We start from the raw sequence: 26,539 nt of genomic DNA on the forward strand, positions 1-26,539 counted from the left end.
AATTCACCTATATACTTCAGGTTGTCAAGGCTATCAAGGTTGGAGAAAGTGTCATTTTCAAAATTTCATGATTGAGAGTTTCTTTTCCTGGAAATATATTAACTTATAATAGTTAGCTATAGAAATGTCATCCTTTTTTTTTTTAATATTCAAGGTTGTTCATCGTGATCTTAAACCTAGTAATATTTTATACATGGATGAATCAGCCAATGCAGACTCCATTAGGATCTGTGATTTTGGGTTTGCAAAACAACTTCGAGGAGAAAATGGACTTCTGTTAACTCCATGCTATACTGCAAACTTTGTAGCACCTGAGGTATTCTTTAAAACTTCAGTATTTGCCTTTTATTCTTTTCCTTTAGTTGACTGCATTTGGTGTCTTATATGTCAGCTTTATGGTAGGTAGTAAAAGCCAAGTGATCTTGTCCTTTGTGTTAGTCACTCAGTCGTGTCCAACTCTGTGACCCCATGTACTGTAGCCCGCTAGGCTCCTCTGTCCATGGAATTCTGCTGGCAGAATACTGGAGTGGGATGCCATTTTCTCCTCCAGGGGATCTTCACAACCCAGGGATCTAACCCAAGTCTCCTGCTTGCAGGCAGCTTCTTTACTGTCTGAGCCACCAGAGAAGCCCTTTCCCAACTATAAAGCTCTTTAAATCGTTGAATTCTGATAATGCCCAATATAAATATTTAGACTAATAACTAGCATCTGCAGCCAACCTGAATATAATAATCATATTGTTCTATTCTGTTGGGTTTTATAATGGTTTCAGAATCATACCATTTTAGAACTGGTCAGAGAGTAGAGGTAACTCTACCTTCAACATATTAAATATTCTAAATGAGGACACTGAGACTCAAAGTACTTAAATGATTTTTTCAAGACCCAGCATTCACAAAGTTAGGATAGGTTTTCAGATATTTTGGTTTGTGCTGAACATGAGATGGTTTATATTGTTTAGAATTATACATAACATGGGCAGTGCCATCCCTGATTGTCTGTAAGGTCTTCTAATTCGTGAAGAAAACGGCTTTACAGAGATTTTTATAAAAAGGGGGGTTTTTCTTGGTAGATAACATTCATATGTAGATCTTAAAGAATAGAGTCCAGAAAGATGATGCTGAGGAAGTCAAGGGGTGCATGTTCAACATTTGGCAAGCTCCAGCAGTCTTGTCAGTTCTGATAATGGGGATGGAAGCTTTGATGGTAACAGTTCCCACTGCAATAAAAGTATGATTGATTAAAAAGTGAATCAGGGATGGCATTGGTTATATAGATTCTTTATAAGTTTTGCTCGTAAAAGTCAAGAATTATTCTTAAATGTTACAAACAATGCTCACTCATGAATTATCATATGTTTAACATAAATCCAAGTACACAGATATCCTCAGATTTGAAAAATAGAATTTATCAAGTCAGAGGAAGAATAAAATAATTTGAGGATGAATTCTTATCTCATGTGCATATTTTCATTTATTTTACACTAAATACTAGCTCTTCTGGAAAATATTGCACATCAGATATAAAATATTTTTATACTTTTTATATTTCTATAAAAATATAAGCATATTTCTTATATTTAAATATCAATAAGTCTGTATTTAGTGTAGCTATTAGAAAAATAATATTTCTAGTGTTGAAAATAAAAATGTAGAAAGTGGGAAAGTAACTTTCTTATAATGAGAAATCCCCATGTTAAAATTTATTTAATCTTCCTTTAAGATGTTAATGTTGAGGAAGAAATATAACATCTGCTTTATAGGGTTTTAATGATAAGATTTGCCCTATGAGAAATTATGTATGTGTCCAGAGGATGTGTTTTAATCTGTTTTAAGTATATTCATAGAAAATTGATATGGATGCATGAACCAAGAAGGGGTTATTGTAAGGCCCTCAGGTGTAAGGGATATAACTTAGACATTAAAAAAATTAGCTTTTCTAGGACATTTTAATATTTTTATAGAATAGAAATATAGACTATTGAGGATAAGGCTCTTCTATAAAATATAGAGTATATTGTTATAAATGTTATAGAATATTTATGCAGTAGACACAACAGTAGAGTATAGAATAACCACTTTAATAGCTGATTTTTTTAATATTCAGTTAATCTTGTGGACCTAGATTCCTTGGTATAAAGGGTACTTTTCCCTGGAAAAGGTTAAGAATGAATGTGTCCCAAATAAAGATCTTAAAAACAGACAGTAAAATGAAAAATATACATGTCTATGTTTAGATTAATGGTTAGATAAACATTTTCAAATGAGTGCAAGTCTGCAGAGTAGGATATAGCTCACTGATGTTTTTTATCCTAATAGACTTCCATTGTAGTTAGACACTTTCAGCGTTGTAATAGTGAAGGTCTAGGCAAGTAGAGACCACTTCTCTGTAACCAATGCCTCTAATGTCTGAAGTGCCTTTGGCTAGGATATTATTTGTATCTTCAAAATGCTTTGAAAAGTTTTATTATCAAGTCTGAGGTCTCTGCCAGCAATGAATGCATATTTATTGATGGTTATGAATAAAAAACAGAGGTTTGGGGTAAGATTTGTTTCTTAAATTTCAGACTCTTTCAAAAATTATTAGTGAATTGTATGAAATGTGTTATCTTTTAAACCAGAATCAGAAAGATTCAAATGTCCATGTAGATATTTGAATAAATAATAGCATTTGTGCATGCATATGCAGTTTCTCAGTCATGTCCAACTCCTTGCGGACCCATGGACTGTAGCCAGACAGGCTCCATGGGATTTCCCATACAAGAATACTGGAGTGAGTTACTGTTTTATCCTCCAGGGGATCTTCCCAACTCAGGGATTAAACTTTTGTCTCCTGCACCTTCTGCATTGACAGGTGGATTCTTTACTACTGATCCATGTGGGAAGTTCAATAATAGCATTTATGAGAATATAAATTCATTATTTCATCACAGTGCATAAAAAGCCCTTACTTACTAAGAGAGAAACAAATTAGTAGTACAATTTCAGCTTAGTAAGGAACAATTCATTTCTTTTTTGATATGCATCAATTTAGTCACCTTCTAAGACTTACTTACTTAATAGATGTACTTTTCTATTATGGCTACTTCACAAAAATTAGTATATCTCAAAAATATTTTGTTCTTTTTTAAAAAGCAAATCTATCTTATTATTCAACCAATATTCAATGCCTACTGAGGTCTAAGAATAATCCTGAACTTAAGGAATTTACAATACATTGGATGGATGCTGTGCTTATAACTCTTTTACATAAGTAAATGTGAGGGACTTCACTGGTGGTTCAGTGGTTAAGGCTCCATGCTCCCTAATGCAGGGGGCATGGTCAGGGAATTAGAGATCCCTCATGCTGCAACCAAAAGCCTGCCTGCTGCAATGAAGATCCCACATGCTGCAACCAAGACCCAACACAGCCAAAAAAAAAGTCAATGTGAAATTACTCTGCCTTGCTCTGGCTTTGGGCTTTCATGTATTTTGCTCCAAATATGAATTAATTTGAACTTCAGAGCAAAGGGAATGAGAATCTCTGTTACATTTTGCTGATTTGGGAAGCCAAATGAGAGAGAAGGTAACGTCATAACTACTTTAATTGTGACTTCTATCTTCTTTGTATTTAACTTTATGCAAATAAGAAGGTGTGAAACATGTTACTTTTTACACGGTACTTTCATTCTTGGGCTTCCCAGGTGGCTCTAGTGGTAAAGAACCCGCCTGCCAATGCCGAAGGCATAAGAGATCTGGATTTGATCCCTGGGTTAGGAAGGTCCCCTGAAGAAGGGCATGGCAACCCACTCCAGTATTCTTGCCTGAATAATCTAGTGGACAGAGGAGCCTGGCGGGCTATGGTCCATAAGGCTGCAGAGTTGGACAGGACTGAAGCAACTTAGCACTTTCATTCATCCCGCCACAATGTCTTGTTTCTTTTATGGTTGTATATTATTATTATAGGACTTTGAGACCTGCTCTAGAACAAAAGTAGGCTACCTCTTCTTTACTCAGACAAACTGGGTTTGTGTGTGGTAAAACTGAAATAGGTTTTTCATGGTTGGCCTTAATTACATTAAGCAATATGACACCTCCAGTGCCTTTCGTCTCATTAACTTGGAAGGTTATGGGAGTATGCAATACCTAGTGCTGACTCACTGTTTAAACCTTGCCTGTACAACAGGTTCCTAAGCAGTCCCTCAATCTTGGTTGTGCACTGGATCATCTGGGAACCTTTAAAAATACTGTCTTAAGGGAACCAGAGAAAACATGGTGATGCCCAGAACTGTGAGCAGTCATGAGAAAGGGAAAGATAGAAGGGGAATAAAGCAAAAGAGGTTTATGTTTCACTAGAGGATGCCAGGTTAGACTTATGATGTGAACTGTTTTAACTCTACCTTATTATTTTTAGGGCCTTTGTAGTCTCCACTTGTGTTATTTACATTAGCCAGTTATATAGGTATTTTGATAACCTCTTCAGCTTCTCAGGTTTGTACATATGTGTGTTCTTATATACTTTGACCATAGAAAAACCATTATAAATATAAATATGTATTACAATAAATTTTTATATATAGAAATTTAATAAAATATATAAATTTAATTTTTATATAAAATTTAATGATATATATAAATTTTATAAATTTATAAATATTTATATGTATAAATATAGAAATTATAATAAATATCTACCTTGGATTTTAAGGTAGATATTTATTATTCATGTTTGGCCATTGTCATAGCCAAGTATTAATATGTTTAGACTTTTATAAATGAAATATCCATTCTGGTGATTATGCAGTCCCCAGTATTAATGCATTAATAATGTTTCTATTTTGTTTCTATTTACAAAGGCTTTATCAGTGGGTTTGTTTTTCTAAATTTAATAAAAAGACCTCATTTCACCTCATACTAGCTATTAAATTCACAGGGAAAATTCACATGAATATATAATGAATATGTTATTTATTTAACATATTTATTTAACGCTAGCCTCAAGAGAAAAAAGAGCTACCTAAATTATGATATCAAAAATTAATGAAACCATTTAGAATTTATCAGATGTGTGTTTCTGATCCAGAAATATACTAATTTTTAAAGACATGAATCTTTTTTGTAAAATATAAATTCATCTTGCTTTCATAAGAGTATATATGATCTTACCATCTCCTGTGCAGTAGAGAAACAATTATCATAGATGTTAAAGGCACAGGCTCTAGAGTAATTGCTCCACCACTCATTAGGTTTGTGATATCAGGCAAATTGCTTAACATTTGCCCCAGTTTTTTCATCTGCAAAATGGAAATAATATCTATCTCATAGAGTCAGTGTCAGGGTTAAAATTCAATATTCTGTGTAGAATATATGAAGCTCTCTGTACATGTTTTAAATTTTGATATGTCTGATTTTCCTAAGAGATGGAGTGAAAGTTCATTGAGATCAGGAATCATATCTTAAAAAAGGATTTTTTTGTATCATTCATATTGCTTAATCACCTTATTAATAGTCACTTATTGGATGTTTGTTAATTGCAGAAAACTTTGCCTTTAAGTTAATTAATTTTGAAAAGATTAAAATGAGCTAAGTTTTTTAATTGTGAGCACTGTGAGATTATTAGAAACACAACGTTTTTTTAGATGATGAAACTGAGTTATACTGAGTAGTACCAGATAATGAGTATTTCCTTTCTCAGGTTCTTATGCAACAAGGCTATGATGCTGCTTGTGATATTTGGAGTCTGGGAGTCCTTTTTTATACAATGTTGGCTGGGTAAGGAATTTATATATTCAAATTAATTCACATCATTATTTTAATTTCACTTGTATATTTTCATCTAGAAAGAGGACAGATGAAAATTACCTTAAGGAAAATGCTATCACTATTCTAAAATATTATATATTGTATACTTATAAAATTAAAAAAAAATAAGGTGTTTAATGAGGCATTATTTAGACACATAGTTAAAACATTGTTCAACTGGGACAAAAACTTCTAAAAATAAAGCATATATTCTTATTTTGATATTTTATGTTTAAGTGTATTATACTTTCAAAATGTTTACCTTAGCATAAAATCATTTAACAGTTAAGCAGGTGCTTACCCACTGCACTTGCTGATTTTTTTTTTTAAAGTACTTGAATTTTGGTTTTCTTGGCAGTAGAGATTCAGTGTGATTGAGCTTTATAACAAACCTACACAAAATAGTAATAGAATATTAAAATACAGAAACACATGCAGATGTGTTAAAAGAATAAAGAAATACTAAAAAATGTAGCCATTGGATTATGTTGAATATTGTTAGTTTATAAATAATATAAGTGCTATTTTATTCTTAATAATAAGTAGCACTTTTATTTAGAAGTAAACATTTATAACTGTAGATAAAGGCTAGGTTTAGCAAAGTATAATGCATAAAATAGAATTTGAAGAATTTTAATGTAATCAAAATGTCCTTAGGTATAACTTTTTTAAAAAGGCTGTGCTGATGTGCTCGGTTGTGGTCGACTCTTTGAGACCCCTTGGACTTTAGCCCACTAGGCTCCTCGGTGCATGGAGTTTTCCAGTCAAGAATACTGAAGTGGGTTGCCATTTCCATCTCCAGCTTTAAAAAGGCATTTAGTATAATTAAATATAAAGATTGAGGGCAGGAGCAGAATGGAATGACAGAGGATTAGATGGTTGGATGGCATCACCAACTCGATGCACATGAGTTTGGGTGAAATCCGGGAGTTGGTGATGAACAGGGAGGCCTGGCGTGCTGTGGTACATGGGGTCACAAAGAGTCAGACAGAACTGAGTGACTGAACTGAACTGAACTGATAATTAAATATGCTTGCCATAGCAGGAGACTTATAAGGATAAGTTATGAAAATAGTGACTCCAAGTTATTTATTGGATTGATCATAATCACATATGTCAGTATATTCCATGTACTTCTAAATATGTGCAAAATATTTAGTCATAGACCACTGCTGCTGCTGCTAAGTCACTTCAGTCGTGTCCAACTTTGTGCGACCCCATAGACGGCAGCCCACCAGGCTCCTCCGTCCCTGGGATTCTCCAGGCAAGAATACTGGAGTGGGTTGCCCTTTCCTTCTCCAATGCATGAAAGTGAAAAGTGAAAGTGAAGTCACTCAGTCGTGTCTGACTCTAGCGACCCCATAGACTGCAGCCTACCTCCTCCATCCATGGGATTTTCCAGGCAAAAATACTGTAGTGGGGTGCCATTGCCTTCTCCAGTCATATACCACAGGAAGTGCTAAAAGTTAAAAGTAGCTAATGTTTGCATAGGAACAGCAGTCAGCAGTATTGGTTTCAAACCATTGGATATCATTTCTAGATAGCTACTTCCAAATATTTACTTATGACTAAACAAAGCATTTTGTGTGTATGTGATAGGTATGTGTGTTTAGTGTTATCTCAACTAGAGGGAATTAACATATTAAGGCATTTTTCTCATACTTTTTAGCCATAAATCTTTCTATCCCCAAATCTGAATACCATTTTTAAAATGGTACCATTTGTTAAAATGGTACAAAAGTGACCACTTTTTGTCATTCTATAATAATTTTCTAAACCACTTTAACTTCAAACAATGTATTTGTTTTCCGAATTTTAATGGCTATAAAGGATTTTTCTGTTATATTGATATATTTAACCAGTTTTTCATAGACATTAGTTTAAAATACTTACTTTGTTTTCACTGATAATATTGATAAATTTGAGCCTATTCAATAAATGTATAAAATTACTTTCTTCATAGTAGGTATATTTGGGTTCCTAACTTATGCATGTGAATTCAAAATTTGTGTTGATTTTCAGTATGTATTGTTACATACAACTACCTTTATTTTACATAGATTCACAGATCAAAGGTAAAAAAAAATAGATTGATGTAGGCAAGACTCATTTCATTATATAACTCATTAAGTTCATTGTTTGAAACGTAAAATTTTATATGAACAGTAAAGGGAAATTTTAGGTGATATTCTTAATTTGCTACAGTAAATATGCTTGTAGTTCTATACTCATCATTTTCAATTAGATTTAATATGTATTTAGGCCTGATGTATATTTAAATCTTTTTTTTTGATAGCTACACTCCCTTTGCTAATGGGCCCAATGATACTCCTGAAGAGATATTGTTGCGTATAGGCAATGGAAAGTTCTCTTTGAGTGGTGGAAACTGGGACAGTATTTCAGATGGAGCAAAGGTATAAATTATAAATACGTTTTGTTTTGTTGAACTGTTAATTGGCAAAATATTTTAAGTTTGTAGCCTAGTCTGCATTTGCAGAGTATCAGATGGTGTTTTATGTCTGTATTTGTTTTTTTTTAATATAAATTTATTTATTTTAAATGGAGGCTAATTATTTTACAATATTGTATTGGTTTTGCCATACATCAACATGAGTCCGTCATGGGTGTACACATGTTCCCCATCCTGAACCCCCCTTCCACCTCCCTCCCCGTATCATCCCTGTGGATCATTCTAGTGCACCAGCACCGAGCATCCTGTATCATGCATCGGACCTGGACTGGCGATTGGTTTCACATATATTATACAGATTTCAATGCCACCCAAATCATCCCACCCTCGCCCTCTCCCACAGAGTCCAAAAGACTGTTCTATACATCTGTGTCTCTTTTGCTGTCTCACATACAGGGTTATCATTACCATCTTTCTAAATTCCATATATATGCGTTAGTATACTGTATTGGTGTTTTTCTTTCTGGCTTGCTTCACTCTGTATAACAGGCTCCAGTTTCATCCACCTCATTAGAACTGATTCAAATGTATTCTTTTTAATGGATGAGTAATATTCCATTATGTATATGTACCACAGCTTTCTTATCCATTCATCTGCTGATGGACATCTAGGTTGCTTCCATGTTCTCACTATTATAAACAGTGCTATGATGCACATTGGGGTACACGTGTCTCTTTCAATTCTGGTTTCCTCGGTGTGTATGCCCAGCAGTGGAATTGCTGGGTCATATGGCAGTTCTATTTCCAGGTTTTTAAGGAATCTCCACACTGTTCTCCATAGTCGCTGTAATAGTTTGCATTTCCAACAACAGTGTAAGAGGGTTCCCTTTTCTCCACAGCCTCTCCAGCATTTATTGCTTGTAGACTTTTGGATAGCAGCCATTCTGACTGGCGTGCAATGGTATCTCATTGTGGTTTTGATTTGCATTTCTCTGATAATGAGTGATGTTGAGCATCTTTTCATGTGTTTGTTAGCCATCTGTATGTCTTCTTTGGAGAAATGTCTGCTTAGTTTTTCAGCCCATTTTCTTGACTGGGTCATTTATTTTTCTGGAATTGAGCTGCAGGAGTTGTTTGTATTTTTGAGATTAATTCATTGTTAGTTGCTTCATTTGCTATTATTTCCTCCCATTCTGAAGCCTGTCTTTTCACCTTGCTGATAGTTGCCTTTGTTGTGCAGAAGCTTTTAATTTTAATTAGGTGCCATTTGTTTATTTTTGCTTTTATTTCCAATATTCTGGGAATGGATCATAGAGGATCCTGCTGTGAGTTATGACAGAGAGTGTTTTGCCTATGTTCTCCTCTAGGAGTTTTATAGTTTCTGGTCTTATGTTTAGATCTTTAATCGATTTTGAGTTTATTTTTGTGCATGGTGTTAGAAAGTGTTCTAGTTTCATTCTTTTACTAGTGGTTGACCAGTTTTCCCAGCACCACTTGTTAAAGAGATTGTCTTTTCTCCATTGTATATTCTTGCCTCCTTTGTCAAAGATAAGGTGTCCATAGGTGTGTGGATTTATCTCTGGGCTCTCTATTTTGCTTCATTGATTGACATTTCTGTTTTTGTGCCAGTACCATTCTGTCTTGATGACTGTGGCTTTGTAGTAGAGCCTGAAGTCAGGCAGGTTGATTCCTCCAGTTCCATTCTTCTTTCTCAAGATTGCTTTCGCTATTTGAGGTTTATTGTATTTCCATAGAAATTGTGAAATTATTTCTTCTAGCTCTGAGAAAAATGCCATTGGTAGTTTAAAAGGGATTGCATTGAATCTATAGATTGCTTTGGGTAGTATACTCATTTTCACTATATTGATTCTTCCGATCCATGATCATGGTATATTTCTCCATCTGTTAGTGTCCTCTTTGATTTTTTCACCAGTGTTTTATAGTTTTCTATATATAGGTCTTTTGTTTCTTTAGGTAGATATATTCCTAAGTAGTTTATTCTTTTCGTTGCAGTGGTGATTGGAATTGTTTCCTTAATTTCTCTTTCCATTTTCTCATTATTAGTGTATAGGAATGCAAGGGATTTCTGTGTGTTGATTTTATATCCTGCAACTTTACTATATTCATTGATTAGCTCTAGTGATTTTCTGGTAGAGTCTTTAGAGTTTTCTATGTAGAGGATCATGTCATCTGCAAACAGTGAGAGTTTTTCTTCTTTTTTTTCCAATCTGGATTCCTTTTATTTCTTTTTCTGCTCTGATTTCTGTGGCCAAAATTTCCAAAACTATGTTGAATGGTAGTGGTCAGAGTGGGCACCCTTTTCTTGTTCCTGACTTTCGGGGAAATGCTTTCAATTTTTCACCATTGAGGATAATGTTTGCTGTGGGTTTGTCATATGTAGCTTTTATTATGTTGAGGTATGTTCCTTCTATTCCTGCTTTCTGGAGGGTTTTTATCATAAATGGATATTGAATTTTGTCAAAGGCTTTCTCTGCATCTATTGAGATAATCATATGGCTTTTATTTTTTAATTTGTTAATGTGGTATATTACATTGTTTGATTTGCAGATATTGAGGAATCCTTGCATCCCTGGGATAAAGCCTACTTGGTCATGATGTATGATCTTTTTAATGTGTTGTTGGATTCTGATTGCTAGAATTTTATTAAGGATTTTTGCATCTATGTTCATCAGTGATATTGGCCTGTAGTTTTCTTTTTTTGTGTGGCATCTTTGTCAGGTTTTGGTATTAGGGTGATGGTGGCCTCAGAGAATGAGTTTGGAAGTTTACCTTCCTCTGCAATTTTCTGGAAGAGTTTGAGTAGGATAGGTGTTTAGCTCTTCTCTAAATTTTTGGTAGAATTCAGCTGTGAAGGCATCTGGACCTGGGCTCTTGTTTGCTGGAAGATTTCTGATTACAGTTTCAATTTCCATGCTTTTGATGGGTCTGTTAAGATTTTCTATTTCTTCCTGGTTCAGTTTTGGAAGGTTGTACTTTTCTAAGAATTGGTCCATTTCTTCCACGTGTTCCATTTTATTGGCATATAATTGCTGATAGTAGTCTCTTATGATCCTTTGTCTTTCTGTGTTGTCTGTTGTAATCTCTCCATTATCATTTCTAATTTTACTGATTTGATTTTTCTCCCTTTGTTTCTTGGTGAGTCTGGCTAATGGTTTGTCAATTTTATTTATCCTCTCAAAGAACCACTTTTGGCTTCGTTGATTTTTGCTGTGGTCTCTTTTGTTTCTTTTGCATTTATTTCTACCCTAATTTTTAAATTTATTTATTGTAATTGGAGGCTAATTACATTACTGTATTGTATTGGTTTTGCCATACATCAACATGAATCCGCCATGGCTGTACATATATATATGGAATTTTTTAAATTTATTTATTTTAATTGGAGACTAATTATATTACAGTATTGTATTGTTTTTGCCATACATCAGCATGAATCTGCCACCATGAATCTGTACACATATATATGGAATTTAGAAAGATGGTAACAATAACCCTATATGCGACACAGCAAAAGAGACACAGATGTATAAAAGTCTTTTGGACTCTGTGGGAGAGGGCGAGGGTGGGATGATTTGGGAGAATGGCATTGAAACATGTATAATATCATATACCCTAATTTTTAATATTTATTTACTTCTACTAACCCTGAAGTTCTTCATTTCTTCCTTTTCTAGTTGCTTTAGGTGTAGAGTTAGGTTATTTATTTGAGTTTTTTCTTATTTCTTGAGGTATGCCTGTATTGCTATGAACTTAGCACTGCTTTTACAGTGTCCCACAGTTTGGGTTGTTGTGTTTTCATTTTCATTCATTTCTATGCATATTTTTTTTTATTTCTTCTGTGATTTTTGGTTATTCAGAAGCATGTTGTTCAGCCTCCATATGTTGGAATTTTTAATAGCTTTTCTCCAGTAGTTGAGATCTAATCTTACTGCATTGTGGTCAGAAAAGATGCTTGGAATGATTTCAACTTTTTTGAATTTATCAAGGCTAGATTTATGGCCTAGGATGTGATCTATCCTGGAGAAGGTTCCATGTGCACTTGAGAAAAAGGTAATATTCATTGTTTTAGGGTAAAATGTCCTATAGATATCAATTAGGTCTAACTGGTCTACTGTATCATTTAAAGCTTGTGCTTCCTTGTTAATTTTCTGTTTAGTTGATCTATCCATAGGTGTGAGTGGGGTATTAAAGTCTCCCACTATTATTGTGTTATTGTTAATTTCCCCTTTCATACTTGTTAGCATTTGTCTTACATATTGTGGTGCTCCTATGTTGGGTGCATATATATTTATAATTGTTATATCTTCTTCTTGGATAAAACCTTTGATCATTATGTAGTGTCCTTCTTTGTCTCTTTTCACAGCCTTTTTAAAAAGTCTATTTTATTTGATATGAATATTGCTACTCCTACTTTCTTTTGGTCTCTATTTGTGTGGAATATCTCTTTCCAGCCCTTCACTTTCAGTTTGTATGTGTCCTTTGTTTTGAGGTTGGTCTCTTGTAGACAACATATATAGGGGTCTTGTTTTTGTATCCATTCAGCCAGTCTTTGTCTTTTGGTTGGGGCATTCAACCCATTTACGTTTAAGGTAATTATTGATAAGTATGACCCCGATGCCATTTACTTTTTTGTTGTAGGTTCAAGTTTATACATGCTTTCCGTGTTTCCTGTCTAGAGAGTATTCTTTAGCATTTGTTGGAGAGTTGGTTTGGTGGTGCTGAATTCTCTCCGCTTTTGCTTGTTGGTAAAGCTTTTGATTTCTCCTTCATATTTGAATGAGATCCTTGCTGGGTACAGTAATCTGGGCTGTAGGTTATTTTCTTTCATCACTTTAAGTATGTCCTGCCATTCCCTCCTTGCCTGAAGAGTTTCTATTGAAAGATCAGCTGTTATCCTTATGGGAATCCCCTTGTGTGTTATTTGTTTTTTTTTCCCTTGCTGCTTTTAATATTTGTTCTTTGTGTTTGATCTTTGTTAATTTGATTAATATGTGTCTTGGGGTGTTTCGCCTTGGGTTTATCCTGTTTGGGACTCTCTGGGTTTCTTGGACTTGGGTGATTATTTCCTTCCCCATTTTAGGGAAGTTTTCAACTATTATCTCCGCAAGTATTTTCTCATGGTCTTTCCTTTTGTCTTCTTCTTCTGGGACTCCTATGATTTGAATGTTGGGGCATTTAACATTGTCCCAGAGGTTTATGAGATTGTCCTCATTTCTTTTAATTCGTTTTTCTTTTTTCCTCTCTGATTCATTTATTTCTACATTCCATGTTTACCTCACTAATCCTGTCTTCTGCCTCCCTTATTCTACTGTTTGTTCCTTCCAGAGTGTTTTTGATCTCATTTATTGCATTATTCATTATATATTGACTCTTTTTAATTTCTTCTAAGTCCTTGTTAAACCTTTCTTGCATCTTCTTAATCCTTGTCTCCAGGCTATTTATCTGTGATTGCATTTTGTTTTCAAGATTTTTGATCATTTTCACTATCATTATTTGGAATTCTTTATCAGGTAGATTCCCTATATCTTCCTGTTTTGTTTGGTTTGGTGGGCATTTCTCCTGTTCCTTTACTTGCTGGGTATTCCTCTGTGTCTTCATCTTGTTTATATTGCTGTGTTTGGGGTAGCCTTTCTGTATTCTGGCAGTTTGTGGAGTTCTCTTTATTGTAGAGTTTCCTCGCTGTGGGTGGCGTTGTATCAGTGGCTTGTCAAGGTTTCCTGGTTAGGGAAGCTTGTGTCGTTGTTCTGGTGGGTGGAGCTGGATTTCTTCTCACTGGAGTGCAGTGAAGTGTCCAGTAATGAGTTATGAGATGTCAGTGGGTTTGGAGTGACTTTGGGCAACCTGTATCTTGAAGCTCAGGGCTGTGTTCCTGTGTTGCTGGAGAATTTGCATAGTATGTCTTGCTCTGGAACTTGTTGGCCCTTGGGTGGTGCTTGGTTTCACTGTAGGTATGGAGGCATTTGATGAGCTCCTGTCAATTAATGTTCCCTGGAGTCAGGAGTTCTCTGGTGTTCTCAGCATTTGGCCTCAAGCCTCCTGCTTCTGGTTTTCAGTCTTATTTTTACAGTAGCCTCAAGACTTCTTCTTCTATACAGCACTGTTGATAAAACATCTAGGTTAAAGATGAAAAGTTTCTCCACAGTGAGGGACACCCATCGAGGTTGACAGTTACGTGGAGAAGAGAAGAGGGAGGAGGGAGATAGAGGTGATCAGGGTGAGATGAGGTGGAATCAAAAGAGGAGAGAGCAAGCTAGCCAGTAATCACTTCCTTATGTGTGCTCCACAGTCTGGAATGCTCAGAGTTGTTCACGGAGTTATACAGAGAAGAGAAGAGGTAGGAAGGAGATAGAGGTGGCCAGGAGGATAAAGGGGGGGATCAAAAGGAGAGAGACAGATCCAGCCAGTAATCAGTTCCCTAAGTGTTCTCCACCCTCTGAAACACACAAAGAGATTCACAGAGTTGGGTAGAGAAGAGAAGGGGTAGGGAGAAGATAGAGGCGACCTGGTGGAGAAAAAGGAAAGTCCAAAGAGGGAGAGAGAGATCAAGCCAGTAATCTCACTGCCAAGTAAAAATGGGTACTGAAGATTGGATTCTTAAAGCTACAAAATTGATAATAAATACCAAAAAGCAAGATTAAAAATCTAGAGTAGAGGTTGGATTTTTAAAAATACAATATTAAAGAAAAAGAAAAAAAACACAAAAATTATAAAATATATATATGAAGTTTGCTTTAAAAAATAGGGTCTCTTTTTGTTGTTTTTTTTTGCAAAGTAATAGTAGGTTATAAAAATGAAAATTAAAGGAGTAATAGAGGACTTAAAATTTAAAAAAAAATAAAAATTAAAGAATGGTAGTGAAAATATATCTAGGACTTTCTCTGGTGTTGTGGGCAGTGTGAGGTCAGTTCATTTTTGGATAATTCCTTGATTTGGTTTATATTTCTCAAGATCTATAAGCCCCTTCCTATGTAGTTGGTGCTAACTACAGGGTTTTAATCTATTGCACCTGTCACTTCCAAGGAGGTTCCCTCTGGTTTAGCTTCTTCTATTTGCTGGTCTCTTCAGTGTCTATTTTCTGCCCTGGCACAAGGGGGCAGTGGTGGACACTTTTATAGGCTCACTGATTCAGTCGTGCTATGGGGAAGGAGGGACACTGCAAACAAATAACACTGGCGTGTGCTCGCAGTGTCTCAGCCACACTGGTTTTCCCCCGGTCACAGCATGTGTGCTTTCCCCGTCTACACTGCTTAGGCTGTAAGTTGCCCTGCCAGGAACTGTCTGAGGCCGACCCTGAGTTGTATGCACTTCACAGGTCTAAGCCGCTCAGATTCAGGTACTCGGGTAGTCCTCAGAGGTGCAGACTTGGTTGGGCCTGCGTTTTGTGCCCTTCCCAGGTCCAAGCAGCTCAGGTGACCAGGTGTTTGGCGAGCACAGTCACTGCGACTTATTGCCTTCCCTGTCCCTGCCACTCAGTTTTCTGGGTGTACAACCAACCCGTGCACCTTCTCAGGCGGATGTTGACTGTCCAGAATCCTACAAGTCTTGGTTAGCAAAGAAACCTGCTTGCATTTTGGTAGATAATGCCTCTCTGGGGCTGCGATTGTTCCCTTCTGGCTCTGGCTGCCCTTGTCTGCCTGTCACCAGAGGGGGATGGACCAGTCTGCAGCCAGTTACCTCTGTTAAATCCTTCGTTCTGTGAGCAGGCTTGGTGGTGTCTCAGGTTAGGGCTGTTCACGTGGTAGTTATCCCACAGTCTCATTTGCTATCCCAAGTTAGTTCCCTTTGATTGTTGCCCTCAGGGCATTCAGGCTGGGTCCTTACTCTAAGTAATGCAGCCCCTGCCTCCCTACCCAGCCCCGGCTTGCTAGTGGCAAATGCAGGCATTTGCGCTGCTTCTCTGCTGGGCGAGTTACCATTGGGCATGTAATCTGTGGGTTTTAATTATTCATTTATTTTTCCTCCCGGTTTGTTGCCCTCCATGGTTCCAAGGCTTGCCACAGACTTGGCAGTGAGAATGTTTCCTGGTGTTTGGAAACTTCTCTCTTTTTTAAGACTCCCTTCCTGGCATGGAGCTCCATCCCTACCTCTTTTGTCTCTCTTTTTGTCTTTTATGTTTTATCCTACCTGCTTTCAAAGACAATGGGCTGCTTTTCTGGGTGCCTGATGTCCTCTGCCAGCATTCAGAAGTTGTTTTGTGGAATTTTCTCAGCGTTAAAATGTTCTTTTGATGAATTTGTTGGGGAGAAAGGGGTCTCCCTGTCCTATTCCTCTGCCATCTTAGGACCAACCTCCAGTATTTGTTTTTAAATCACAGTATTTATTTTTAAGTCAACTCACATACATGTGCAAATTGAAGAAGAAGACAAAGGCTGACTTTTTTTTTACCGTGCTTCTGGGATACGTTTCTCTCTTATCAATTCATTTGTGATCAGAGAATATAAACCAGTTTCAGTGTTAACGAAAAGGAAAAATACATAAAGCCACTAAGTTTTATTTCTGCACTTAGTGTATTTTTACACATCATATATTCTTTAGCACAGACATTGACTACTCATTATATAGGTGATTTTTGTAATGTTAACTTATTCTGAGAGCATATACAAACTTTCTATCAGTTGCACCTCAGTTCAGTTCAGTTTAGTTCAGTCGCTCAGTCGTATCCAACATGTTGTGACCCCATAAATCTTAGCATGCCAAGCCTCCCTGTCCAACAAAAACTCCTGGAGTTCACTCAAACTCATGTTTATCGAATCGGTGATGCCATCCAGCCATCTCATCCTCTGTCATCCCGTTCTCCTCTTGCCCCCAATCCCTCCCAGCGTCAGGGTCTTTTCCAATGAGTGAACTCTTCGCATGAGGTGGCCAAAGTACTGGAGTTTCAACTTCAGCATTATTCCCTCCAAAGAAATCCCAGGGCTGATCTCCTTCAGAATGGACTGGTTGGATCTCCTTGCAGTCCAAGGGACTCTCAAGAGTCTTCTCCAACACCACAGTTCAAAAACATCAATACATCGGCACTCAGCTTTCTTCACAGTCCAACTTTCACATGCATGCATGATCACTGGAAAAACCATAGCCTTTGCTGGCAAAGTAATGTCTCTGCTTTTGAATATGCTATCTAGGTTGGTCATAAATTTCCTTCCAAGGAGTAAGAATCTTTTAATTCCATGGCTGCAATCACCATCTGCCGTGATTTTGAGGCCCCCCAAAAAAAGTCTGACACTGTTTCCCCACCTATTTGCCATGAAATGATGGCAGCAGATGCCATGATCTTCGTTTTCTGAATGTTGAGCTTTAAGCCAACTTTTTCACTCTCTTCTTTCACTTTCATCAAGAGACTTTTTAGTTCCTCTTCACTTTCTGCCATAAGGGTGGTGCCATCTGCGTATCTGAGGTTTTTGGTATTTCTCCCAGCAATCTTGATTCCAGCTTGTGCTTCTTGCAGCCCAGCGTTTCTCATGATGTACTCTGCATGTAAGTTAAATAATCAAGGTGACAATATACAGACTTGACATACTCCTTTTCCTATTTAGAACCAGTCTGTTGTTCCATGTCCAGTTCTAACTGTTGCTTCCTGACCTGCATACAGATTTCTCAAGAGGCAGGTCAGGTGGTCTGGTATTCCCATCTCTTTCAGAATTTTCCACAGTTTACTTTGATCCATACAGTCAAAGGCTTTGGCATAGTCAATAAAGCAGAAATAGATGTTTTTCTGGAACTCTCTTGCTTTTTCCATGATCCAGCGGATGTTGGCAATTTGATCTCTGGTTCCTCTGCCTTTTCTAAAACCAGCTTGAACATGTGGAAGTTCATGGTTCATGTATTGCTAAAGCCTGGCTTGCAGAATTTTGAGCATTATTTACTAGCATGTGAGATGAGTGCAATTGTGCGATAGTTTGAGCATTCTTTGGCATTGTCTTTCTTTGGGAATGGAATGAAAACTGACCTTTTCCAGTCCTGTGGCCACTGCCGAGTTTTCCAAATTTGCTGGCATATTGAGTGCAGCACTTTCACATCATCGTCTTTCAGGATTTGAAATAGCTTAACGGGAATTCCATCACCTCCACTAGCTTTGTTCATAGTGATGCTTTCTAAGGCCCAGTTGACTTCACATTCCAGGATGTCTGGCTCTAGGTGAGTGATCACACCATCGTGATTATCTGGGTCATGAAGGTCTTTTTTGTACAGTTCTTCTGTGTATTCTTGCCACCTCTTCTTTATAGCTTCTGCTTCTGTTAGGTCCATACCATTTCTGTCCTTTATCAGCCCATCTTTGGAGGAAATGTTCCCTTGATATCTCTAATTTTCTTGAAGAAATCTCTAGTCTTTCCCATTCTATTTTTTTCCTCTATTTCTTTTCATTGATCACAGAGGAAGGCTTTCTTATCTCTCCTTGCTCTTCTTTAGAACTCTGCATTCACATGCTTATGTCTTTCCTTTTCTCCTTTGCTTTTCACTTCTCTTCTTTTCATAGCTACTTGTAAGACCTCCCCAGACAGCCATTTTGCTTTTTTGCATTTCTTTTCCATGGGGATGGTCTTGATCCCTGTGTTCTGTACAATGTCACAAACCTTCATCCATAGTTCATTAGGAACTCTATCTATCAGATCTAGGCCCTTAAATCTATTTCTCACTTCTACTGTATAATCATAAGGGATTTGAGTTAGGTCATACCTGAATGGTTTAGTGGTTTTCCCTATTTTCTTCAATTTAAGTCTGAATTTGACAGTAAGGACTTCATGATCTGAGCCACAGTCAGCTCCTGGTCTTGTTTTTGCTGACTGTGTAGAGCTTCTCCATCTTTCACTGCAAAGAATGTAATCAGTCTGATTTCAGTGTTGACCATCTGGTGATGTCCATGTGTAGAGATTTCTCTTGTGTTGTTGGAAGAGGGTGTTTGCTATGACCAGTGTGTTCTCTTAGCAGAACTCTATTAGCCTTTGCCCTACTTCATTCCGCACTCCAAAGCCAAATTTGCCCGTTACTCCAGGTGTTTCTTGACTTCCTACTTTTGCATTCTAGTCCCCTGTAATGTAAAGGACATCTTGCTATGGTGTTAGTTCTAAAAGGTCTTCTAGGTCTTCATAGAACCGTTTAACTTCAGCTTCTTCAGTGTTACTGGTTGGGACATAGACTTGGATTAGTGTGATACTGATGGTTTGCCTTGGAAATGAACAGAGATCATTCTGTCATTTTTGAGATTGCATTCGAGTGCTGTATTTTGGACTCTTTTGTTTACCATGATGGCTACTCCATTTCTTCTACTTAATCTATATTGCATAGCAGCTTTGCAGTTAAAACACTATATTGAAATATAAGACCAGACACTTTAAAACTCCTAGAGGAAAACCTAGGCAGAACACTCTTTGACATAAATTCCGACAAAAATTTTTTGATCCACCTCCCAGAATAATGAAAATAAATACAAATAAATGGGATCTAATTAAACTTAAAAACTTTTACACAGCAAAGGAAACCATAAGCAAAAAAAAAGACCACCCTCAGGAGGGGAGAAAATGTTTGCAAATAAAGGAACTGATAAGTGATTTATCTCCAAAATATACAAACAGCTCATGCAGCTAAACATCAAAAAATAAACCAATCAATATTTTAAAAAAATCAAAAAATGGGTGAAAGGTAAGTCAATAAGTAGACATTTCTGTGAAGAAGACATCAGTTCAGTTCAATCGCTCAGTCGTGTCCAACTCTTTGAGACCCCATGAATCGCAGCATGCCAGGCCTCCCTGTCTATCACCAACTCCCGGAGTTCACTCAGACTCACGTCCATCGAGTCAGTGATGCCATCCAGCCATCTCATCCTCTGTCGTCCCCTTCTCCTCCTGCCCCCAATCCCTCCCAGCATCAGAGTCTTTTCCAATGAGTCAACTCGTTGCATGAGGTGGCCAAAGTTGGAGTTTCAGCTTTAGCATCATTCCTTCCAAAGAAATCCCACGGCTGATCTCCTTCAGGATGGACTGGTTGGATCACCTTGCAGTCCAAGGGACTCTCAAGAGTCTTCTCCAACACCACAGTTCAGAAGCATCAATTCTTCGGCACTCAGCCTTCTTCACAGTCCAACTCTCACATCCATACATGACCACTGGGAAAACCATAGCCTTGACTAGACGGACCTTAGTCGGCAAAGTAATGTCTCTTCTTTAGAACATGCTATCTAGGTTGGTCATAACTTTTCTTCCAAGGAGTAAGTGTCTTTTAATTTCATGGCTGCAGTCACCATCTGCAGTGATTTTGGAGCCCAAAAAATAAAATCTGACACTGTTTCCACTGTTTCCCCATCTATTTGCCATGAAGTGATGGGACCAGATGCCATGATCTTCATTTTCTGAATGTTGAGCTTTAAGCCAACTTTTTCACTCTCCTCTTTCACTTGCATCAAGAGGCTTTTTAGTTCTTCTTCACTTTCTGCCATAAGGGTGGTGTCATCTGCATATCTGAGGTTATTGAGATTTCTCCTGGCAATCTTGATTCCAGCTTGTGTTTCTTCCAGAGTCTTAATTATACTTATGTTGAATATTGCATCTCTGGTACTTACTTATAACTAGAAGTTTTACTTTTGGCTGCTGTATCTGATTCTATTTCTCCCACATCCTGGTTTTGGTAACCACAAATCTGATCTCTTTTTCTATGAATTTATTTTTGAAATATAATTGACCTGCAGAACTGTGTTGGTTCCTGTTACACAACATGGTAATTCGATATTTCTATCCATTTGAAACTGATCAGCATGATAAGTCTAGGTACAATATGTAACCAAAGACTGACTATATTCCCCACACTGTACATTTCATACCCATGATTCACTTATTTCACAACTGGAAGTTTATGCCTGTTAATCTCCCTTACCTATTTATTCACTGTACTCACGTCCTTTCTCACAAATATCTGTTTGTTCTTTGTATCTGTAGTACCATTTATTTTTTGTTATATGTGTTCACTTATTTTGTGTTTTAGAGTCCACATAAAAGTGAGATCATGTTGTATGTTTTTCTCTGACTTATCCCACTTAGCATAGTACTTTGTAGATCCACTCATATTTTTGCAAATGGCAAAGTTTTTATAATGGTATATTAATGTTCCATCGAATATATGTATATACACACACACATATCTGTGTACTCAATCACTTCAGTCATGTCTGACTCTTTGCAACCTCATGGACTATAGTCTGTCAGGCTCCATTGTCCATGGAATTTTCCTGATGAGTATGGAGTGGATTGTCATGCCCTCCTCTAGGGATACACATCTATATGCATTTGTCATTGATGGACATGTAGGTTGTTTCCATATGTTGGTTATTATAAAAATTGCTGCACAGAACATTGGAATGCATATAGGTTTTAAATTAGTGTTTTTGTTCTCAGGCAAATACACAGATGAAATTGCTGGATCATGTGGCAGTTCTATTTTTAATTTTTTGAGGAACCTTAATACTGTTTTCCTTTGTGGCTATACCAATTTACAATCACACTAACATTGCATGAGGATTCTCTCTTCTCTACATTCTTGCCAGCACGTTGTTTGTTGTCTTTTTGGTTAATGGACATTCTGATAGATGTGGAGTGATATCTCAGTTGGTTTGGTTTTCATTCCCTTGGTCATTAGTGATGTTGAGCATCTTTTCATTCATCTGCTGGCCATCTGTAGGTCTTTGGTAAAATGTCTGTTTAGGTCCTCTGTCCATTTCTTAATTAGGTTGTTTGGGGTTATTTTGATGTTGAGTACATGATTTACTTGTTTATTTTGGATATTAACCCCTTAGCAGTCATGTTATTGACAAATATCTTCTTCCATTCAGTATGCTTCCTTTTTGTTTGCTTGATAGTTTCCTTTGCTATGCAAAAGCTTTTTTTCTAGTTTGATATCCTACAAGTTGTTTAGTTTTGTTTCCCTTTCCTGAGGAAGACATGTTCAAAAAATATTGCTAAGTCTAATGTCAAAGAGTTTACTGCTTATGTTTTATTCTAGAAATTTTATGGTTTCAGGTCTTAATTATATAATCCATTTTTAGTTTATTTTTGTATATGGTGTGAGGAAGTAGTCCAGTTTGATGCTTGTGCATGTAATTATTTAGTTTTCTCATCATCTTTTATTGACGAAATTATCTTTCACCCACTGTATTGTCTTGCCTTCTTTATTGGAGATTAATTGACTATATGTGCATCAGTTTATTTCTGGGCTATGTTCTTTTCCATTGATCTATGTGTCTGTTGTGCCAATACCATAATGTTTTGATTATTGTAGTTTTGTAGTGTAACTTTGCACCACAGAGCCTGATATCGACAGCTTTGTTATTTTTTCTCAAGATTGCTTTGGCAGTTGGAGATCTTTTCCAGTGTCATACAAATTTTAGGGTCATTTGTTCTAGTTCTCTTAGGAATGTCATGGGTATTTTGATAGGAATATAGGAATTGTATTAACTAAAGGTATTACTTTGGGTAGTATGGAAATTATAATAATAATAATTCTTTCAGTTAAAGGATAAAGGATATCTTCATTTTTTTAATATAAACTTATTTATTTTAATTGGAGGCTAATTACTTTACAATATTGTATTGGTTTTGCCATACATCAACATGAATCCACCACAAGTGTACATGTGTTCCCCATGCTGAACCCCACTTCCACCTCCCTCCCCATACCATCCCTCTGGGGCATCACAGTGCACCAGCCCCGAGCATCCTGTATCATGCATCAAGCCTGGACTGGCAATTAGTTTCACATATGATATTATACACGTTTCAATGCCATTCTCCCAAATCATGCCACCCTCTCCCTCTCCCACAGAGTCCAAAAGACTGTTCTATACATCTGTGACTCTTTTACTGTCTCTCATACAGGGTTATCATTACCATCTTTCTAAATTCCATATATATGCGTTCAGTTCAGTCACTCAGTCATGTCCAAATCTTTGTGACCCCATGAATCGCAGCACGCCAGGCCTCCCTGTCCATCACCAACTCCCGGAGTTCACTCAGACTCAACGTCCATCGAGTCAGGGATGCCATCCAGCCATCTCATCCTCTGTCGTCCCCTTCTCCTCCTGCCCCCAATCTCTCCCAGCATCAGAGTCTTTTCCAATGAGTCAACACTTCTCAAGATGTGGCCAAAGTACTGGAATTTCAGCTTTAGCATCATTCCTTCCAAAGAAATCCCAGGGCTGATCTCCTTCAGAATGGACTAGTTGGATCTCCTTGCAGTCCAAGGGACTCTCGAGAGTCTTCTCTAACACCACAGTTCAAAAGCATCAATTCTTTGGCGCTCAGCCATCTTCACAGTCCAACTCTCACATCCATATGTGATGTGGATGGAAAAATCATATATATTTAGTAGTATATATATGTTACTCCAGAAATCACATTTGGTCACAGTTGTGTCACTCAGTCATGTCTGACTCTTTGCAACCCCATGGACTGCAGCACCCCAGGCCTCCCTGTCCATCACCAACTCCCAGAGGTTGCTCAAACTCATATCCATCGAGTCAGTGGTGCCATCCAACCATCTCATCCTCTGTCATCCCCTTCTCCTCCTGCCTTCAGTCTTCACCATCATCAGGGTGTTTTCCAATGAGTCAGTTGTTCACATCAAGTGGACAAAGTATCAGAGTTTCAGCTTCAGCATCCGTCCTTCCAATGAACATTTAGGACTGATTTCCCTTAGAATTGACTGGTTTGGTCTCCTTGCAGTCCAAGGGACTCTCAAGAGTATTCTCCAACACCACAGTTCAAAAGCATCAATTCTTCAGTGCTCAGCTTTCTTTATCGTCCAACTCTCACATCCATATGTGATGTGTATGGAAAAATCATATATATTTAGTAGTATATATATGTTACTCCAAAACTCACAGTTGGTCCCTCCCCCCAACCTTTCTCCTTTCATAACCATGTTTGTTTTCTACGTTTGTGAGTCTGTTTTGTAAATAAATTCATTTGTATTTTTTAGATTCCACACATAAATTATATAATATGGTATTTGTATTTCTCTGTCTGATTTACTTCACTTAGTATGATAATGTCTCATTCCATCTGTGTTACTGCAAATGGAATTATTTCATTCTTTTCCATGGCTGAGTACTATTTCATTATGTATATATACATGTGTGTGTGTGCACGTGTGTGTGTGTGTATCACAACATCCATATCCATGCATCTGTCAATGGACCTTTAGGTTATTCCCATATCTTGGCTATTACATTAAATAATTCTGTAGTGAACATTGGGGTGAATGTATCTTTTCAAATTATGGTTTTCTCCTGATATATGCCCAGGAGTGGGATTGCTGGATCATATGACAATACTAATTTTTAGTTTTTATGAGAATCCTCCATACTCTTCTCCATTATGGCTGCATCAATTTACATTCCCAACAACAGTGTAGAATGGTTTCCTTTTCTCCACACTCTCTCCAGCATTTATTATTCGTAGACTTTTTGTTGACCATTCTGACTGGTGTCAGGTGATACCTCATTATAATTTTGATGTTTATTTCCTCTGTTACTTAGCAATATTGATCATCTTTTCATGTGCCTTTTGGACATCTGAATGTCTGCTTTGGATAAATGTCTCTATAGATATTCCACCCATTTACTGATTGCATTGTTTGCTTTTTTTGATATTGAGCTGTTTGTTTATTTTGGTGATTAATCCTATGTTGGTCACATCATTTGCAGATATTTTATTCTCAGTCCATTGTTTGTCTTCTTATTTTGTTTATGTATTCCTTTGCTGTACAAAAGCTTTTAAGTTTCATTAGGTCCCATTTGTTTATTTTTGTTTTTATTTCCATTACTCTAGTAGATAGATCCCAAAAAAATCACTGCAATTTATGTCAAAGAGTGTTCTGCCTGTTTTCCTCAAAGAGTTTTATGGTATCCAGTCTTACATTTAGATATTTCATTCATTTTGTGTTTATTTTTATGCATATTGTTTGAAAATGCCCTAGTTTTATTCTTTTAAATGAAAAGAATATAGTTGTCCCATTTTCTCAGCACCACTTATTAAAGAGACTGTCTTTTCTCCATTCTATACTCTTACTTCCCTTGTCATGATTAATTAACCATAGATGTGCATGTTTATTCCTGGGCTTTCTATCTTATTCCATTGATCTATTATTGGATTGGCCAAAAAGTTCCTTCATTTTTAAAGTAAAAATAAAAGATATATTTTTCAATTTCACCAAGAACTTTATTGAACAACATATTCATTGCTTTGTTCCACTGCTGCTGCTGCTGCTGCTAAGTCACTTCAGTTGTGTCCGACTCTGTGCTACCCCATAGACGGCAGCCCACCAGGCTCCCCCGTCCCTGGGATTCTCTAGGCAAGAACACTGGAGTGGGTTGCCATTTCCTTCTCCAAAGCATGAAAGTGAAAAGTGAAAGTGAAGTCACTCAGTCGTGTCTGACTTTTCACTACCTCATGGAGTGCAGCCCACCAGGCTCCTCCATCCATGGGATTTTCCAGGCAAGAGTACTGGAGTGGGGTGCCATTGCCTTCTCCGGTATGAATCAGAACTTCCCAGCCAAACTGTAATGGGTTTTGCCTGGTCCTCAAAAAAGCATGCATCTTGCATTATCCTGATGGAAGATTACATGTTTTCTGTTGATTGATTACAGGTGCTTTTCAGTTGGCCTCATTGGAAACAGTACTTATTGGAATTAATTATTTGGTTTTCTGGAAGGAGCTCATAATAGAGGATTCCCTTCATCACCTTCTTTGGATGAAAGTGGGCCTTTGGTATGGTTGGTGGTGGGTCATTTCACTTGCCCCACAGTCTCCTGTCCCACTTTACTGTAAAGTGTCCACTTTTCATCACCTGTCACAATTTATTTTTAAAATGCAACATTTTCATTATGTTTCAGTAGAGAATCACATGTGGAAATAAGGTCAGGAAGGTTTGTTTTTTTTTTTTTTTTAATTTAACTTATGTGGAACCCAAACGTCAAGCAATTAATATAACCAAGCTTGTGCAAGTGATTTTCAACACTTATTTTGGATATTTTGAGTGTGTTGGCTCTCTCACATGTGGTATAATGTTGCTCGTTGTCAATTAATGTCTCAATTTGATATCAACTTAAACTGGTCTGCCTGACTGTGGGGCATCGTCTAGCAAGAAACCTCCAGCACAAAACTTCACATGCCACTTTGGATGTGTTCAGTCACATTACCATCTCCATACACTGCACCAATCTTTTGTTTGAGTTTCTGTTGCATTTTTACCATTCTTGAAAGTGTAAAGCCTAATATGTTAAAAATGTTTTTTTTCAATATTAAAATGGCTATAGAAAAATTCACCATTTTTTTAATGCTTGCT

General features: G+C 37.0%; 1 protein-coding gene across 1 annotated transcript in view; it reads left to right on the forward strand.

Annotated features, from left to right (window-relative positions):
- Positions 1–26,539, forward strand: part of RPS6KA6 (ribosomal protein S6 kinase A6) — a 180,888-nt gene that overhangs the window by 135,473 nt on the left and 18,876 nt on the right. The window contains exons 18-20 of the mRNA XM_052663075.1: positions 155–316; positions 5,675–5,751; positions 8,078–8,195. Of these exons, the coding sequence (XP_052519035.1) occupies positions 155–316; positions 5,675–5,751; positions 8,078–8,195 (357 nt within the window). The remainder of the gene's footprint in view (positions 1–154; positions 317–5,674; positions 5,752–8,077; positions 8,196–26,539) is intronic.

Source organism: Budorcas taxicolor, chromosome X (genome assembly GCF_023091745.1).
Source record: "Budorcas taxicolor isolate Tak-1 chromosome X, Takin1.1, whole genome shotgun sequence".
NCBI lineage: Eukaryota > Metazoa > Chordata > Mammalia > Artiodactyla > Bovidae > Budorcas > Budorcas taxicolor.